The sequence below is a fragment of the Nyctibius grandis genome, chromosome 8 (genome assembly GCF_013368605.1).
Source record: "Nyctibius grandis isolate bNycGra1 chromosome 8, bNycGra1.pri, whole genome shotgun sequence".
Lineage (NCBI taxonomy): Eukaryota > Metazoa > Chordata > Aves > Nyctibiiformes > Nyctibiidae > Nyctibius > Nyctibius grandis.
In genome coordinates, this window is record NC_090665.1 from 507,845 (window position 1) to 525,153 (window position 17,309).

Here is a 17,309-nt window from a genome sequence, read left to right on the forward strand (position 1 = left end):
CTTCACCCTTTGCATTGTTTTCTCTCAGTCACTGGAATGTCTCAGTTTCTGTGTCACAGCAGCATAAGGAGTGTGGAGATTGCTCTAAGTCGTTACGCTGTTTTTCCTGACTGAATGCCACTGGTTTAAACTTGGCTTATGACAACGGAGATATGCACAGAGATATAATGTGTATATGTATCTTAAATTTCAGGCTTGATTACAATTAAAGCAATTACTTGCTTTGTCTGTCTTTGAAAAACCTCGGATGTTTAAAAAGTAACTGTGAGGAAGAACAAGGTCGTATCTCTGACTGCAACTGCTGAATTTTGAAAGCTGGAGGTTACACTTACCTTAAACGTTTGTTTTACATGACTTAGATTTTTTCTCCGATGCCTGGGGAGTCTTGTGAGAATGTGAACTCTTCTTTAGACAGAAGAATTTCGGTTACCAGCGAGAAGTCAGTCAAGAGGGACAGACTGAGAGAGCTGATTTTCCCCTCCAACTATGACCTCCTTCGCCACTTGCAGTACGCGACGCATTTCCCTATTCCTCTGGTGAGTGACCTGCGTGCTGCGTGCGCAGCGGGGCTGCCCGCTGTCGTGGGGAAGCGTTTGAAGACGACCAGGCTCCCTGTCCGAAGGGAGTGGGGCTGTGTGAGCGCTGCCTGCGGGGTGGCTGCGGCGCGCGGGCGTCGTTGTGTCAGCGCGGGGGGTCCGCTGGCAGAACGCCCGAGAGACACAGGGATGTGTGATGACTTACTCGAGTGAGGAGACGGGCACTGCAGTAACACACTGCATCCAGGGGCTGGTAAAAGTTTGCTAAATAGGAAATGTGCTGGTGTAGTTGGCCAGAGGGATGAATGCCGGGAGGTCTGAAGGGATCGTTGTGCAGTGCGAGGGACAGGAGGGTGTTCTTGCCTCCCACCCTCTCCTCGCTGCTCCTGTGGGTTTTTGGCTGCTGCTGTTGTGTCTGTGGGCTCGTGGGAACTGAAGCAGCCTCGTGAAAACCCTTCCAGATCCCAGCCCGCCTTCAGTTGGCTTGTTGTGTTTGCTGCTGCGCTAGAAAGAGCCCCAAATACCGAACAAGCCTCGAATGGGGATGTATCTACTCGAGAATTTGTGTTTTTTAAACACCAATGATGACTTTTTAACAACAATATCCTGTCAGTACAGGAAGTGTCGTGTGAGAGTACGGTGTGATAACCACGATTTTCTTTGCATTACATTTCTTACTCCACAAATTTTGGGTTCTGATTTGTTGCAGGTGAATCGTTACGAGAATACTGAATGAGCTGTTTCTGTTCAGGACAGTTTTGAAACCTCCTTAGAGTTTGATTTATATTTTGTCCATTTTAAGGACTAGAAAAGATAACTTGATTTGGTTTTGTTCCTGAAATATTTTTGATTTACAGGCAGAACTAATCCAGGTAGCTGGATTTTGCCTGTGCAAATGGATTTTTAAAATTTTGATTGTAGGCTATTCTACATATGCATTATTTTTTGGAGTAACTGTAAATTAGAATATTAATAAACTTAGTTGCTATTTTCTAAATTTTTATAAATAAAACAAGCAAAGAGAACACGCTGGATATTTATACTTACTCTTTACCTTAACTTTAAAATTTCCTTGAATTTTCTGTAATAACATGTTAGCTTTTTTCATATTCATTGAAGCAGCAGCAAGGAAATGCAGGGACAAGAAATTTATTTTTACAGACTGCAGGTGTGATGGAAGCAGATACAATAATTTTTAATCAGTGCAGCTTAAAATCACTTTCTGGAGTAAATAGTGCCCGCTAAAATGCTTTTGGGTTAATTTTATCTGTGAAAACTTTGCAGCTCGTGAACTGCTGTTAAATAATCTCTTCACTTGATTGCACCAAGTCATTTCATGTAGTAAATAGACAATATTTAACTTAGGAAAGGTGAGTTCGGGTGTTTCCCATAAATAATGATAAGGTGTGTTTGAGTCTGACCGAACACGTTGTGTTGCTGATCCTCGGTGGGTTGTCACTGGTACTTTGAGCTGCTTCTGAAAGGCTTTATGGAACGTTCTGCTAGCTCAGAGCTCCTGTGTGCCTGCGTAACAAAGCGGTTGGTGGTCGTCAGGCTTCTTCCTCTGCCCGGGCTCCTTCAGCAGGAGTGTTGTTGGCCGCGGGAGCCACGCTTGCAGGTGCACAACGGCCGGTCACACCGTGGATTCGCACGCTCTCCCGATGGATTGTACGGTCGGTTCTTGTTGCGGCTGCTCTTCTCTTGTGTGCTGTACCTCTTCGTCTGTGAGAACCTTCGCCTCTTTGGGTGCTGCAAAAGCCTCGGTGAACTTCAGTCTGAATGATTTGGAGAGATAGTAGTACAGGATGGGGTCAAAACAGAGGTTTGACACTGCAAACAGCAGGGTGGCTTCTTTAGCTTTAAAGAGAGCCTGTTTCAGGGAGCAGCTGGTGATGGTGTCGCTCTGGCTCAGCGTGTAGGGGATGCGGACGATGTGGTACGGCACAAAGCACAGCAGGTAGCCTGCAGTCACGAGCAGAATGTTGACGAGGGCTGTCTTCACGTTGGCGTAGCTCTCGCTGTACTTGGTTTGGTAGAGCTGTCGGACAGCGAGGAAGTTGGAAATGAGTATCACAGCTGAGAAGTTCAGGAATATTGCCGTGCAGATGAAGTTAGTAAACACGTGCCAGTCTCGTCCAAACTTTGTTTTGAAGTCGATGCATCCTGCGCCAGGCCTCTCCTCGATGGTTTGTGTGGGAATAGCCATGTTGGGCACTGTTATCAGGAGAACCATTGTCCACACGACTGCGGACAGCATCTTGGCAAACCCGGGCTCTTGGATGCGGTAGATCTTGTAACTGTGCATTAGCTGAAGGCAGCGATCCATGCTTACAAACCCCAAAAATATAATTGATAAATACATGTTCATGTAGATGAAACAGGCTGTGACTTGACAGTGGAATATTCTCAGTTTCCAGGACGCAACACCTAGGTCAACAATAATCTTTACTGGCAGTGCCAAAGTCAGCAAAAAGTCGGCTGTTAAGAGGTTAATTAGGTAGATGCTCATACACTTCTGCTTCTGAGCTCTTTGTGTGAACGCCCACAGTGCGAAACAACTTCCAATAAATCCCATCAGAAAAATCAAGTAGTAAAAATAGGTAAAAGGTTCCATTTCTCGACGGATGTGGCATTGCGAAACATTGCTTGGCATTGTAAGCTTCTTGTGCAAGTTGGTTTTGCTGCTAGGAGATAACAAGAACCTGCAAAAAGAACCAGGAAACCATCAATGACACCAGCTTCTCCTGAGCGACAGTAGTTACTCTCTGAGAATTTTGTGTGATTGTTTTCATGAAAAAAATGCAATTGGGAAGAACTATTTTTCTCTGTCTTCATACTGCTTCACAGGTATTCCAGAGGGCTTTGTTCTCATGTCAGAAAAGTTTGGAAATGTATTTGGATTTGTTCTTGAAAGCATACAGACTTCTGAGAAACTCTTCCACTAGAGCTGTCTTTGAGTGTGTGTTTGGTTGAACACACAAGCCCCCCCCAGCCAAGACACCAAAGAAAAAGGTTTGAATTTGTTTAAGATAAAGCATCTGGTTAATAATGGTCATACTAAAACTTCATAACTTTTGAACAATTGAAACTACGCCTTACAAAAGGGTAATATTTGTAGCAGTCTTGTTCTATAAAAACGTATTACGAGTTTTGAAGCTAATGAACTGTCAAACCAACACGTGGCTGTGTCAGATAGATGAGCAAAGTTCTAAGTTCTTGTGCTGTCGTCCTGCTTGAACAGAGGATGAAGTCATCTCATGTTCTTATGAAGCCTTTAGAAAAGCACATTTTGAAAGCAGCAACTATTAAATCATTTTGCTCACTTCCTTTTTAGGCTTCGTTAGAAATTACAGGGCAGAAAAATAGAAAATGTTGGTCTGAGTTAACCAAGTATCCTATCCATGACCAAGGGGTGGTTTGTTTGTTTGCTACGCTCTGACTGCTGCAGAGAATGCCTGCGGGGAAGGAGACACGCTCGTTAGAATTTCTTGGAATGAAAAACAGTACAGTTATGTCTTGAATAGCATCAGGCTGCAATGGTTTTTTATTTCATTATGTTGTTCTTAATTTTAATGTACAATATAAGAGAACTGCTGCATTTGCACCTTTATTTTCTGCAGTAAAATATGTATCCGGATGTGCATAATTTGTAAACCAAAATGATGGCAGATACTCCAGTGATTCGAAATGGGGGCAGAAGCCGTTTGTGCTGCACTACCTGCTCTAGTATAACACTAGCTGTATTTTTCGTGGATCTGTGCAGGCTGGAACAGGCAAAGACTAAAAGCACGTACCTGTTAGTGTCTCTGGGCCTCCCGAGCACGGGTCTGCGAAGGTCTGGTGTCTCTCAGCAACTGCTCTCGCAGGCCGGTAGCGTGCTGATCTCTTCCTCTGGCTGCATCTGCTGGTTTTTTAGAAGGTGTCTGTGGTTTTGAAATGTGCTGATTGACGCAGTTAAAACCAGCAGTCAAAAACCAAACCACGTGGAAGTTACCGAGACGAGAGGTGGCAGAAGCGCGTAAGCGTTCACGGGACAGCCCAGAGCCCTCCTTTTCCTTTTTCTCACGCAGGAGATGGAATTATTACAATTATTGCAATTCAAAATACGTTTTTGTGGAGGGAAGATGCTCAGAGTTCTAGACCTGTCCGTATCAGAGAGCTGACAGGGATTGTGGGTAGCGCTGGAGACTGGCTGGTACCGAGCGGACCCGAAGGCACTGCAATTTTCACTCTCCTCCTAACTACAAGCTTGAAGATTTAAGTTTAAATGTTTATAATGTGTTCACATATTTCAGGGTGATCAGACACGTATGGTTTGGTCAGCCCTGGCATGTGGACTTTTTTCACGTAGTTCCTAAAACTCCATCAAGTGAGTCCTGGATTCTTCGCCTGGGGCTGTAGATGTGTGACGTCAGTGGCCGTTTCTTTCCTTTTGGTTTTAAAAATCTGAAACTTTCTTCCCCCCTCTATGTCTTACATTTAAAATCTATCTGGAATCTGGGTTTTGCAGTGTAGTTCATAGAATCATAGAATGGTTTGGGTTGGAAGGGACCTTAAAGACCATCTAGTCCCCTGCCATGGGCAGGGACACCTTCCACCAGACCAGGTTGCTCCCAGCCCCATCCAACCTGGCCTTGAACACTGCCAGGGAGGGGGCAGCCACAGCTTCTCTGGGCAGCCTGGGCCAGGCTCTCGCCACCCTCACAGCAAAGAATTTCTTCCTAAGATCTCCTCTAAATCTCCCCTCTTTCAGTTTTTCAGTTGGCCCTCATTCATGGTAATTATCCTGCATGAAATTCCATGTTTTTTCTAGAGTTGCAACCTAATTTGCAGCTTTAAAGGCACATAAGAATTCTACTGGTAGCAATTAAAAATCTAAACCTTTGGACATTTGCCAAGCACTATTAAAAATGACACATTAGGGATCTAGGGGAAATGTCTATGATTAAGCTTTTATTTAAATCTTTTTTTTTAAACCAGGAGAAAACGTCTATCACCAGGCTGGGGGTACTGACAGTGATACTGAAACCCCAGAGTGGTAGCACTTTGTTGTAGCTGGGAATCCACAGGAGTTTACGTACCACGTACCAGAGCTTTGTGAAGAAACAAATTAAGAATGTCTGGTTTTAAGTTTAGTCATAAGCTTAAAGTTCAGACCATGTTTGTCGAAATGTTTGCAAAGCTTCCTAATCTGAGCTGATCCTGTGTTGGGTTTTGAGCAAACATGGGCTGGTTTTACAGTGTGATGCTCATCATGCCAAACTGAGCTTTCCAGGCTCGTATTTTTCTTTTTTTAATCTCGAAATGCAGCATTCAGTCAGGTTTTTCTGTGTGTGTTTGTGTCTCCCCTTTTCTGTAGGGTCAGTTTACAGCTCAGAGAACTTTCCCAGGCCTAAAAGACAAGGTGATGTTTAGGTAAACCTTCCCTGAAAAGTGGTCTGCGCTTCCTACAGAAGTGTTTTGGGAGGAGAAGAAACACGAGAACCTGAGTGTACTGAGTCGTAATTCTGTTTTTATTGTGGTTCAGTGTTGTCCTCTCCCCCGTCTGTGACTCACTTAAAAGGCCATTTTAGTTCATAAATTGCAGATACAGATAGTAGATTTTGCTGTAAGTAAAGTTGCTGAGCACTTCTCGTCATAAAACCCTATTTTTGGTGGTTTTGACTTTTGATTTGCAATTTTCCGTGATGGATGCCTGCTTCGGCCGACTCCTGGGGTGGGGGATGGTGCGAGGAAGGGAAGGGGTGCTGCTGTGGTGGGAATTCAGCCAGAATGATTAAATCAGCATCTTGGGCTGCGCTGGTGCTCGGGGTGGCTGACGGTTCCCCCAGGAGATGCCACCTTCTGTTTCTCCTCCCCCTTCAGCAGGTTGCCTTGGAGGTTGTTTACTTCAGGCTCCCAGACAAGGGTCCCATGGGACTCATTCTGGATTGAAGTTAGAGATGCACCATGATCAGGCCTGCGGGAGAGGGTCCAGCCCACGGGGCGGGCACGGTGGTCCGGGCAGCGATGCTCTCTGCCACGGGCAGATCTCAGGAGCCGGCTGCGTGGGAGGACGTTTGGGGTGCGTTGCCTGCAGGAGGGATGTGGCTCTCCCAGGCTTGGCTCTGGATGGATGTGTGGTGAAAGGCACCGAAAGTCTGAGATGGAACTTTGAGGTTTGATTTCTTCAGTGTGTGTTCATGTGCCGGTACAAGCCAGAGAGATGGGCACAGGTAGAAATTATGATAGAGAACTGATGGGAAACCCTGGTTTTATCAGGGTTTTGTATCACTTACGTGATGGTAGACAGGAAAAAACCCCAAACACGCTTGCAAACAGTTGGCTTTCTTTCAGCTTATCTTCAGTTGCGAGAGAAACGTTCAAAATCGGTGTCAGAGGCACAGTGAGGAGCAGCTGGTACAAAGGAGTCCTGGGAGAGTTTCCCTCTCTCTGTGCACGGCTGTCACAGCCACCGTTTGGGTACGGAGGTGTCTTTGAGGAGCAATCTTTGAGTTGTGTCTGCCATGCTTTCATCATGCAGCCAAGGGTTTTGTACAGACATGCACAAACTAGCAAGTTTAGTATTTTCCCTTACTGCTTTTCATGACTTTCATTGATGGATTAAAATTTTTTATCCTATTGTAATGTCTGCGTTGTAAATGAAAAATAGGAGTGGTCTTGGCACAGGGTGGTTATGAATTCTGAGCAGAAACAGCTGTTTCTGGTGAAGAAAAAACCGATTCATAGATTTCGGTGCATACACCACAATATTAGTATAAATAACCCATTGCACAGTAACTTCAGTGTTGTCATTTGTCCTGTGTAATGTTGAGTGAGGTTCTGGGTTCTGACTAGCAAAGCTGTTGGAGGAAGGCTTTCAAGGCGAACCAAAAGCTAGAAATCTGATGTCACTTTCTCAAAGGTGTTGGTCAGCACCCTTTCCCCTGGGCTGCCTGTATGTCGACTTTTGTTGTTCTAATATCAGTAATTTGGTGGGGTGAGGAAACAATTTTACAATATAAATAATTTTTTCAAAGCTTGCAAGGTAATTAAGAAGTTATACGAATATATATTGTGGAAGTGTTGTCATCTCTGTGTGCCCCTGTGCTTTCACAGCCACAATTATTTAGATTTACGTAGGCAAATACCAAGCCATGCCATGTAAGGAACTAAATGTTTTTGCCATAAATAACAAAAAATCTCCCACAAAGCAACAGATTCCCTTCCCCAACAGGCTGTTTCCCTTGCTTGGAGGGAAGAGCCTGAAAAGTCTCAGTTTGACAAGAGTCAGGGAGCTCTGAAGGAACCATATAAATAAACTTTTATGTATTTTCTCTAAAGAACATAACCAAAACGACCAAGAGAAGTTACCCACAGCCCTGGAGAAGGTTCAAAGACCGTATATTTAAGTCTTTCACCCTGAGAAATTATCTGTTAGGACTAAAATGAAGCACAGTGGTAGAAAGGTGAAGCACATGTTATTTCTCTTCCTATATCTGCTTTGTTAAGTAAAATGAAAGCATTCAGCTTCCAGAGCTGCTGCCTGAAAGCTTTCGTGGGTACTTTATGTGCTGGTGTGTTTGCCCTGGACAATGATAAAATCAATCAAAAAAAAGGCTGCACTGAAGAACACAGTTAAAAAAGAGATTATATTTATATATAGAAGGTTGGTGGCTTTCAGCTGTTACCTTTGTACAGAGAGAAATGTTTTATCATCATGCCAAAAGCACAGGGAACCCCAGCAAATCACTCTTTCTGGATTTAAATATACCCCAGAGCTGCTAGACAGCTGTACGTGTGTTTTCAAACGGCTCCTTGAGCGTTCTTACCTCCTGCAGCAGCAACAGAAAGGGAGTAACTAAAGTCTCAGTCAGTTGGAACGAACGTTTTTGGTGTATGCCTTATGATTTCAGAAAAGTCCTGAGGAATATGGTACAGTGTAACCGTGCTTTAGTTTATGGAAGGATCCACTCGCTTATACTGAGCATCACGTTTTATAGAACTACTGACTTTTGGTGCCTAAGGGGGACAAATAATCATGTTTAATTCTTAATTTTATAGAATGTTTCCCTTAAGAAATCCTATATATGTATATATATAAAAAATATATAAAAAAATAAAATTACTGACTATTTTTCAGGCTCTGTGCAGATCTTTGAGGATTTGATCTGCATTTTTTAGTTATTTTTTGTCCCCCCTTGTTGCGATAGAGTCCTTCCTTAAGCTGCATCTTGCCTTAGCGCTTTGCTTTGTGAGCTGGTCAACACACGAGAGCGCGTCCCCTCAGGGTCTCAGCCCTCTCCTTGGGGCTGGGGGAGGCCGGGTCAGAGACCTGTGCTGAACCTCCTCGGTGCTCGCCGGGGCTCTGCCCCAGCCCAGGCGGAGCCCTCGGTCGGCCCCAGGCCCCGCAGGCTGGTTCCTTGGCCATCGTGTGTGTCGTGCCAGCAGCAAATCCCTCGGATGTTGGGTCTGTTGGATAATCCCTTCGGAGAGCCGTGGCCCGGGGCTCCAGAGTGGTTTGTGCCAGTTGTTCCTCTCTTTTCTTGGGATCCAGACAGGTCGTCTCACACCGTAATGCCATCAGAGCCTCAGCTGAAGTAGCAGGTAGTAAATGTATTGGCAACATGCAATAATGTTTGTATACAGAGAAACACCGCTTGGTGTTTTGTGCTGAAGCCTCCCTCCTGTGTCATTCCTCGTTCTCATCTGTCCGGTTTCTTTGAGACTTGGATGCTTGAATAACTTTTTGAAACGTGTTATTTTACAGACCTGAACCTACGCTATGTTTATACTTTCCCGGAGTGTATTTGATCTCCTGGATTTGGAAATTTCAACCTCACTTGAGGTGTTCAGCTTGAGGTGCAGTTTCTGATACAGCTTTTCCTTAAAGGGAAGGCAGAGGAAAAAATAAATAATGGGGTCAAGGCACACGTTTGCAGCAGACAGTACGAGGGTGAACTCTTTTGCGTAGAAGAGCGTTTTCTTTGCCTGGCAGTCGAACTGTGAGCTGGTTTGACTCAGGGTGTAGGGTATCCTGCAGAGGTGGTAGGGTACGAAGCAAATGACAAACACAAACATGATACTGAATATATTGCGGCTGGTTTTTCTCTTGGCCACATCCGAGTTCCTTCTGAATTTTTTATAAGAGTGATATATTTTTTTTGATATAGAGGTGTAAAAAATGATTAGCAGAAGAAAAACAACCCAGAATATCCCTGTGCAAATGTAACTGGACGCCTTGTGCCACTGTCTGCCAAGCTCACTTTTAAGACCTATACATTTTCTGGAATAATTTTCTTTAGTGATTTCATTAGTTAAAATCATATTTGGAAATGATATCAGCATTAACAATAACCATATGATTATAGAGACCACCTTACTGTAGTTGACCGTGTGAACAAAGGAGGTGAACAAAGGCTTTACAATTTTGTAGTATCTGTCAAAACCGATGAGGCCAAAAAATGTGATCCCGATGTACATGTTTGTGTAAAAAACAACAGCCGAGTATCTGCACACAAACGTGTTGAGCTGCGGGGGTGCGATTTCTGAGTCGGCGAGGATTTTGAAGGGAAATGTCAAGCTCATGAGGAGATCGGCAACAACGATGTTTTTGAGATAGACAATGAAACTCTTCTGGCTGGAGACGTACAGAAAGATCCACGCTGCCACGCCGTTCAGCAGGAGCCCTACGATGAAAATCAAGCAGTAGACCAGGGGAATGACTGTCTTGGTTATCACCGTGCTGTGGCTGCAGTTGTTTCCCGAGGAGTCTGTGCTGGAGTTGAACATCTTACAGTATCTTTGTTCCTAGAAACAGAGAAAGATTATCTCAGTAGGTTAAAGTGGTGCTGTGCTTTCCATTAATTAGCATAACATTTCTACTCTTACTTCAGACTAAACTCTGCGTACTTCTCGGAGGTCACCACGTTACCATTGCCAGCAGGGGTGTGTAGTAAGTATTTTCCAAGTGGTGCCACCTCACTTTTTGCTCACGTTCAAGGGCACTCTGCTGTTTTGAACAGTGAATCCATTTGACTCCAATCCATTGTTGTCAAGCCCTCGCTGCCCCTTTTCTGCGGGTATAAGCACTGTGTTCTGTGGACTACGAGGGGGACTGAGCCAGAGGGGTTTTGTGACTTGAAATCCATCTCATGAACCCTACAAACCAGTATGTATTTTTAGCACTGGTTTACCAGAAGGCATGTGAGGGATGTGAATATTCCTTGTACAAGTGTTCTGGTGTGTATACAGGCATAGAAAAAACCACTCTTCTGTTAGGCATGGAAATACCTGGTGGGTGCCAGTGTTTTCTGACGTTCACTTGAAAGCAAGCCTTACGTGCAGCTAGCAGAGTTTGCTTTAAACTTTTAGTAGCACAACGTGCAGGGGTGTGTCTGTGTGTTAGCGTAACGTAGAAGCTAGAGCTGTCCTCTCCAGTCATTCGGATTTAAATTGTAGAGGACCTCCAAGAAGAAACCACATCTGCTGTCTGCTTTTCTTTGACAGAATGTTTATGGGGGTGGATTATCCTCTGTAGGGAGGGCAGAACAGATACAGATACAATGCTGCTGTATTTGGCATATGAAAACCTAGGCAACTGGAAAACACATGCCATGGAGCTGGGAAAAAAAATCCCACCCTGGCTTTTAGAAAATAAAGAATTTCCTTATTACCACAATTCAGAGTTGGTAGCTGATGCCTCTGTGTAGCAGATTGGAACCTGAATGCAACCTTGCAATAACTAGAAATGGAAATTTTCTTTTAAATAGGTAAAATTGTTCTCTGTATCTCTTTTGCAGACACTGTAAAGGCTGACCAGCTTAGGTGCTGTTCTGGAACTTGCATGGATAAGTGGAGCAATGGAGCAGGTGTTGGCTGTGTTCGCACCCAAAGCCTGCAGTTAATCTCTTCCTGGTCGTTCTCCCACAGGAAGACCTGCCATCCTGTCTTCGTGTTTAAGCTCTAGTCACCAAGGCATTTGTTTGGTTGGATTTTTAAAGGAAAAAGATGGTGTGGAGAGAGGGTGTTGTAATATAACTAGCATGTGAATAGGTGTGTTAGGGTTAGGAGGTGATAATGGGTAGGATTTGGGATGATAACTGCTAGAACTAGAAGGATCTCCACTTTTCCCTCTGTGTCCTTCAACCATCCACTCAGACAACTGCAAAGCACCAACAACGATTGGCATTTTTATTTAAGGTGGTAACACGCTGTATTTAAGAAGTGTTCTCTTCCCACTGCCAAACTCCAAGCTGGAGTCTGTAAATATTTCAGTATCAATGGCTTGTCCTTACCTTTCTTGATTTGACTGCTGTGGTGCTTTTTGTTACGGGTCTGGAGCGCCCTCCATTCTCAGGTGCGGGGGCTCTTCTCTTGCTGGGAGACCTGTGTGAGAGACAGGAAAATACAGTGTTAGATTTGTGTATCATAACCCAGGGCAGTGTAATGGTGCGGTGCTGCGGGGTTCCAACAGCGCAGTGCCTGTTCAGGCTGCCTGACGAACAGCACTGCAGGTGAGGCTTCAGGTCTTCCAGCAGGGCTTCAAAATTGGTTAGGGACATAACGAGAACGTCCTCTTCTGTCGTGAGAACTTGCAGTGGCTTTACCAAGTGGTACGTGGCTTGAAATGAGCGTAGATGTTCAGCCCTCGTTCCACATTGGGGTTCATCTGGAAACTGGGAATACTCCTTGTGTGGTGTTAATTGGTGGGTCAATTTAGGTCCTTGTTGTGCAAATGCTACTTGAGGTGAGGACTAAGCTTAAGGATTTTTTTTTCCTTTTCCCCAATTCTTATAACATCCCTGTTTTTTTGGTGCTGTGTAACTGCTGCTAGTTGCTGGTGTGTGTTGAGGTGTGTATTAGCAGCCAGAAAACTGTGATTCATGTGTGAGAATAGCCTTTTGTACTTGAGCAGCGTTATATGTTCAAATGCTTGGTCCAGCATAAAGTGTATTTATTCTAGGTAAATAGTATCAACTAGTTGTGCAAAACCAGCAAGCTCGAGTCACCAAATTAACAAGATTGTTTTGGTAAAATATTATAACGGTTTTGAACTTTCTCAGTTTGCAAATCATGTTGTTTTGGCAAAATACCCCAAAGGAAAGTTGCATAAACTACGAAAAATGCTTAGTCCCTTCGGCATCAAACTCTTAATGCTATCGTTTGTGACCTTTCCAGTACCATTAAGGCACTTTTTCTTGGCTTCTGTAACTTGGCTCTCAAATGTCAAAGTTCATGGCTGCTTTACTGAACATAAGAATAATATTTACAAGTTTCTTTTTTCCGCCCTGAGTATGATGAAGGTTCTGTAGTACTAGTGGGCATTTTAGCTATTTATGGACATCAGTGCAGCTGCTTGATAAATAAATACGCAATGTGATGAACGGGTCAGGAATGGTGACAGTGGCCACTGTCCCCAGAAATCTTCTTTGAACTGTGAAATGGGGTTTATCAGGGAAGGAGATCAGCCAGATGTTATCTCTGGTGTTAGGAGAAATACGGAGAAAGAGGAAGTGCAACACATGAACCACAGCAACTGCGAGTCGTGCTGAGCTGTGCTGAGAAGAATCTTTCTTTAAGTTGTTCTTTCTGACGTGGTTGGAATGTCGGTGGTGGTCTGAACTCGTGGTCCCGGCCACGCTGGTGTGACCCTGTCGGAAAGCAGCAAAAGTTTTTTGCAGTGACTGTGGAGATACGTTGGTACGTTTGAGTTCTTGCAAGTTTGCCAAGAGACTAAGATTTTGTTATTTTTCTGTTCTTATTATAACATCTGTCATAAGGCAGTGTCGGGATTTAATACTTCAGAGAATAAAAGTATGCAAAGTACGCCGTGTGCTGTTTCAGCCCGGTGAGATGGCGTGTAGGGTGGGAGTTGTTCTTGTCATCGATGCCTAGAGCGTCGTGGAGGAAAATGGGATGAAGTGTCAAACGAGGATGACAGAGAAGATAAAATACCATCCCTGCCGCAGGAAGGGGTGATGAGTAACGGTGAGATAGCATCGTACGCGGCGGTGCTCGGCGCGCGCTTCCTCCAGCGTGGCTCAGAGAAGGGGGCCCGGTAAGCGTGGCAGTGACTCGAGAGGGTTTCAGTTCCTCGCTGCCATGCCTTCCAGCTCTGCCTTTTGAGATGGCTCACGCCTGTGGGAAGGCAGAGGCTGCGGGAGCCACAGGCTGCTCCTCGGGGCGCGGGTGCGAGCAGCGTCCTGCGTGAGTGTGGCTGAGAGGGGCCCCGTGTCCCGGGCAGGTCCCCGCGGGCAGCCCTGGCTCCCGGGCGAGCCGTGGTGGGGATGGGGGTATGTCCTGTCTGCAGCTGCGGTTGGCAGGGAGAAGGACACGAGTGTGAACAGCTCCTTACATCTTGGCAGTGCTTCTCACTTCTGATCCAGAAAGGCAAAATTCAGGATGTTCTGCCGAGGAGGCAGCAGTCGGTGATGGAGGCAGGTATTTTTTCCTGCTGTGATACCTTATTTACAAACTCCAGCCTTCCCGAACGTGGGGTGAATCAAACACCAAGCCGGGCTCGCACCTCCTCTGGCTCAGCACGCTGTCCTTCAGGGCTTTCGTGAGATCGCGTGCCAGGCGTGATGGTGCTGCCGGGCTGTGAGCTGTCTGCCTCGCGTCCCGTCCTTGTCCTCCCTCGTGCATCACGTCCCCAAGCCCTGCACAGTCACCCCTTCTGCCGCTGTGCCTGCAGAGCAGCACTGGTGCCTGCACAGGGGCCGCAGCCCTCGGTGACCGGGTGGGCAGGGACCCCTCGTCACCTCGTGGGCTGGCAGCGGGTCCCAGCCTGGGCTGTCTTTTCTTCCTCATCTCTTAACTGAAGGGAGCAGTTGACTTGCTCAGTTTGGAAGAAGTTGGCTGTATCATCTAACCTTTAAGATGTTATTTTAACAAAAAACATGGAATAAAGCCGTGACATCTCTTGTGACAACCAGAACAATTCTGTGATGCTGCGATCTCTCTCTTGGGGCTGGATTTGCCCCTGGCTGCCTGTGTTCTTTTGGCTGGTTGTACAATTCTTGGGGGGAGGAGGCCTGTGAAGTTTTGAACTTCTTTGTAGAACACAGCCAATATTTGTAAATCCTGATGAATTATGATTGTATCTGTGTTCCTCATTCCTTATATTTGCAAGAACAATTCCCAAGCCCGTAAGCTCGGTGCGTTGCAGACATCTCCTGCCAGTGGCTGGGCTGAGGTGCCCCATCAGAAGTACACAGGATTGCAGCAGAAAGTCTTGACTTTTTTACGGTTGTGAATGAATTCTCATTTCCAGTTGGGTACAAACATCTCTTTCTAAGTCCTGAGCTTTTGTTCTGCTTGCCCCCCTCCTTCCTTCCTCTCCTCCCCATCTGCTCACCCTTTAAAAAAGGAAAAAACTGTTCCCAGCTGTCAGGCACCCCAGCGCTGGGCGATGAGTTTCTGGGGTTCTGAAGGACAAAGCGAGGAGAGCCAACAGGTCTGCGGAGCAGCTGTAGATAAGGTTGTTTGTTCCTCGGTAAAGCAGCAGGCTCTGGGAAGGGCAGGGTACGGCGCTGGGCTGCAGCAGGAGGACACCTCAAGGGTAGGACTTTATTTCTGTCTTGCAGAACCCACCAGTAATTGTTTCATTTCTTCTTACTGTCCAGGAGTCCCGATGCTACTTTTGAGAGCTGAAGTTTAACAGCCTAATTTTCCTGCTAAGTTAAATTTTTCATTCTATTTTTATTTCTGATTTTTAGACAAGGGTCTAAATTATTCTAAACCCACAACCTCTTAGCACTAAAAGATGAGAGCCTATGAAGTGTCTGTGTAAACCCTGATATTCACACTGAAACCAGACGATGCTTTGAGCTGTTTGCGTGTAGGATCATTTTCAGATCTAACCCAAATATTCTGGTTTTTTTTAGTTAAGCCTCAAAAACCTCCCACCAGGATCCACCATCTCCCATCAGTTATAGTATCTGAATTAGGGAGTGGTGGGTGTAAGAGGAGAAGTTAGGACCAGGGTATTAGGAATGGTCAGTTTATGATTTGGTATTAAGAGGATTAAACAGACCAGCTTTTAGAAGCAACTGTTCTATGAAATTTGGAATTATTCTGGTACGAGTATGTCGATAAAACATTTTAATGGTTAGTAGTTTTATTGTGCTGAAACTGGATATTTAAAAGAAGTAAAATGTGGCTCAAATAAAGAAATTGTTCCTTTTGACATTCTATTTTAATAGTAATAATTATTTAAATACTTGATCTTTAATTCTCTTTTCTGATGTTTTAAACTATGCGTTTTATACAGCTGTTTCCTCAGTCATAAATTGAAACAGAAGTAGTTGCTTAAGGAAAGTATCTTTGCTAAGCAGCAGACCCCGAGCGATCCTTACCTGCGGATCAGAGCCTTCGGTGCGTGCCTGGAGGTGCCGGGGCTCAGACTGGTGGCCGGGGCAGTCTGGCTGCCTGGGCTCTCTGTGTTTACCCGCAGTTACGCTGCTCGTTTGTGCTCTAAGCAGCTTGTCTGTGGTTTGCACAGCGTGTGGATGGCTTCCTTTTTACCTTATTTGTCCGTTTAAAAAAAATTGCAGTGGTAGTTATTTAAAAATGGAGAGAGACGGAGAGCGTTGGTGAGGTACAGAGACAGGTAACGAAAAGGCAGAGGCTTTCACCTGGACAGAAGTGTAAAATGGCACGTGTGGTCCTTCAGCTGTGAGACAGATTTACAGAATAAGCTCCTTGCAGCTGCCTTACAGTGTAAAACCCCCTAAAGCCGTGGGAGCTGCGGCAGGGTCTGTACTTACTGCTGCCCGCTCCGCCGTGCCCATCGCCACCGCGCCGCTGGCAGGCGTCACTTCTCCAGGCCAGCGCTCTGCTGTGTCACCTCCATCGGCTGCCGCGGTGGTGCCGGGTTCGGACGTGCTGTGCCTGCCCGGGCAGGAGCCGGGGAGCGGGCGAGCCGTGCCTGGCCGAGTGCGGGCGAGCTCCGAGCGCTGCAGGCGGGCAGAGCTATTTTCGTGTGCTCACACGTACTTCCATGGAGATCGGCGTTGGACTGGCTTCAAGAAGGACACATTTGCGCAGCTGGCAAAGCAGTGAGTGACCTGAAGTTAAGGGCTGGGGTTTTCTTCTCTTGAACTGTTCCCAGGCCAGGCTGCGACCTTTGCTGTACAGCTCACTGCTGTGGCGGCTCCCGCTGTGGTTAGTGGGAGTGCTCTGGAGCACACAGGGTCAGTCGGGGCTGCTCAGGGCTTGCTCAAAGGCTGAGATGCATTCTTGGGATAACTCATGAATATTTGGTGTATGGCTTTTTTTCTTTTGCTGCTTTTTTTTTTCTTTTTCTTTTTTTTTTTTTAACCTTAATCACCTGTCTGCCTTCCCCTGCTTCCAGTTCTTCCCATGGCTTTACTGGGGGCTTTGAAACCAAGCACAAAATTAGTGGAAACGGATGGTAATGGAAAAGCTAATATCTCTGCTATGAATCTGGGAATGTAGTATATTCTGAGAGAGATCTGAGGTTTGGGGAGAGGAATTGAGGTTTATATGTTTGTTTAAAAAAAGTGAAATCTGTGAGTTGTGTACATGAGTGTTAAGCGTTCAGCACGTGACTTGAGCACGTGGTTTCCTCGTGGGCTTCCCTTCTGTGAGTGTTTATCCCCGTACAAGAAGGGGCCTGAAGGCGTGGATAAATTAATGTACCTCTTTCCATCCACCCTATTGTAATTTTTAGAAGCAAGAACAAGAGGAGTAGGTCACATAAGGCTTTGGACGATCACAAGCACTTTAAAAGCCTCCACCCCTCTCAGAGTTGGTAATTCATTCTAAAAA

At 45.5% G+C, this 17,309-nt stretch overlaps 3 protein-coding genes across 3 annotated transcripts in view; 1 reads left to right on the forward strand and 2 right to left on the reverse strand.

The window, feature by feature from the left end:
• Positions 1-17,309, forward strand: part of MED12L (mediator complex subunit 12L) — a 119,219-nt gene that overhangs the window by 28,012 nt on the left and 73,898 nt on the right. The window contains 1 exon segment of the mRNA XM_068405779.1: positions 360-536. Coding sequence (XP_068261880.1) covers positions 360-536 — 177 coding nt within the window.
• Positions 1,999-4,400, reverse strand: GPR171 (G protein-coupled receptor 171). The gene is made up of 2 exons (XM_068405781.1): positions 4,331-4,400; positions 1,999-3,238 (listed from the first exon to the last, which is right to left on the reverse strand). The coding sequence occupies exon 2, from the start codon at positions 3,187-3,189 to the stop codon at positions 2,170-2,172; it is 1,020 nt and encodes a 339-aa protein (XP_068261882.1). The 5' UTR covers positions 3,190-3,238; positions 4,331-4,400; the 3' UTR covers positions 1,999-2,169.
• Positions 8,586-15,956, reverse strand: P2RY14 (purinergic receptor P2Y14). The gene is made up of 3 exons (XM_068405783.1): positions 15,875-15,956; positions 11,813-11,903; positions 8,586-10,325 (listed from the first exon to the last, which is right to left on the reverse strand). The coding sequence occupies exon 3, from the start codon at positions 10,305-10,307 to the stop codon at positions 9,294-9,296; it is 1,014 nt and encodes a 337-aa protein (XP_068261884.1). The 5' UTR covers positions 10,308-10,325; positions 11,813-11,903; positions 15,875-15,956; the 3' UTR covers positions 8,586-9,293.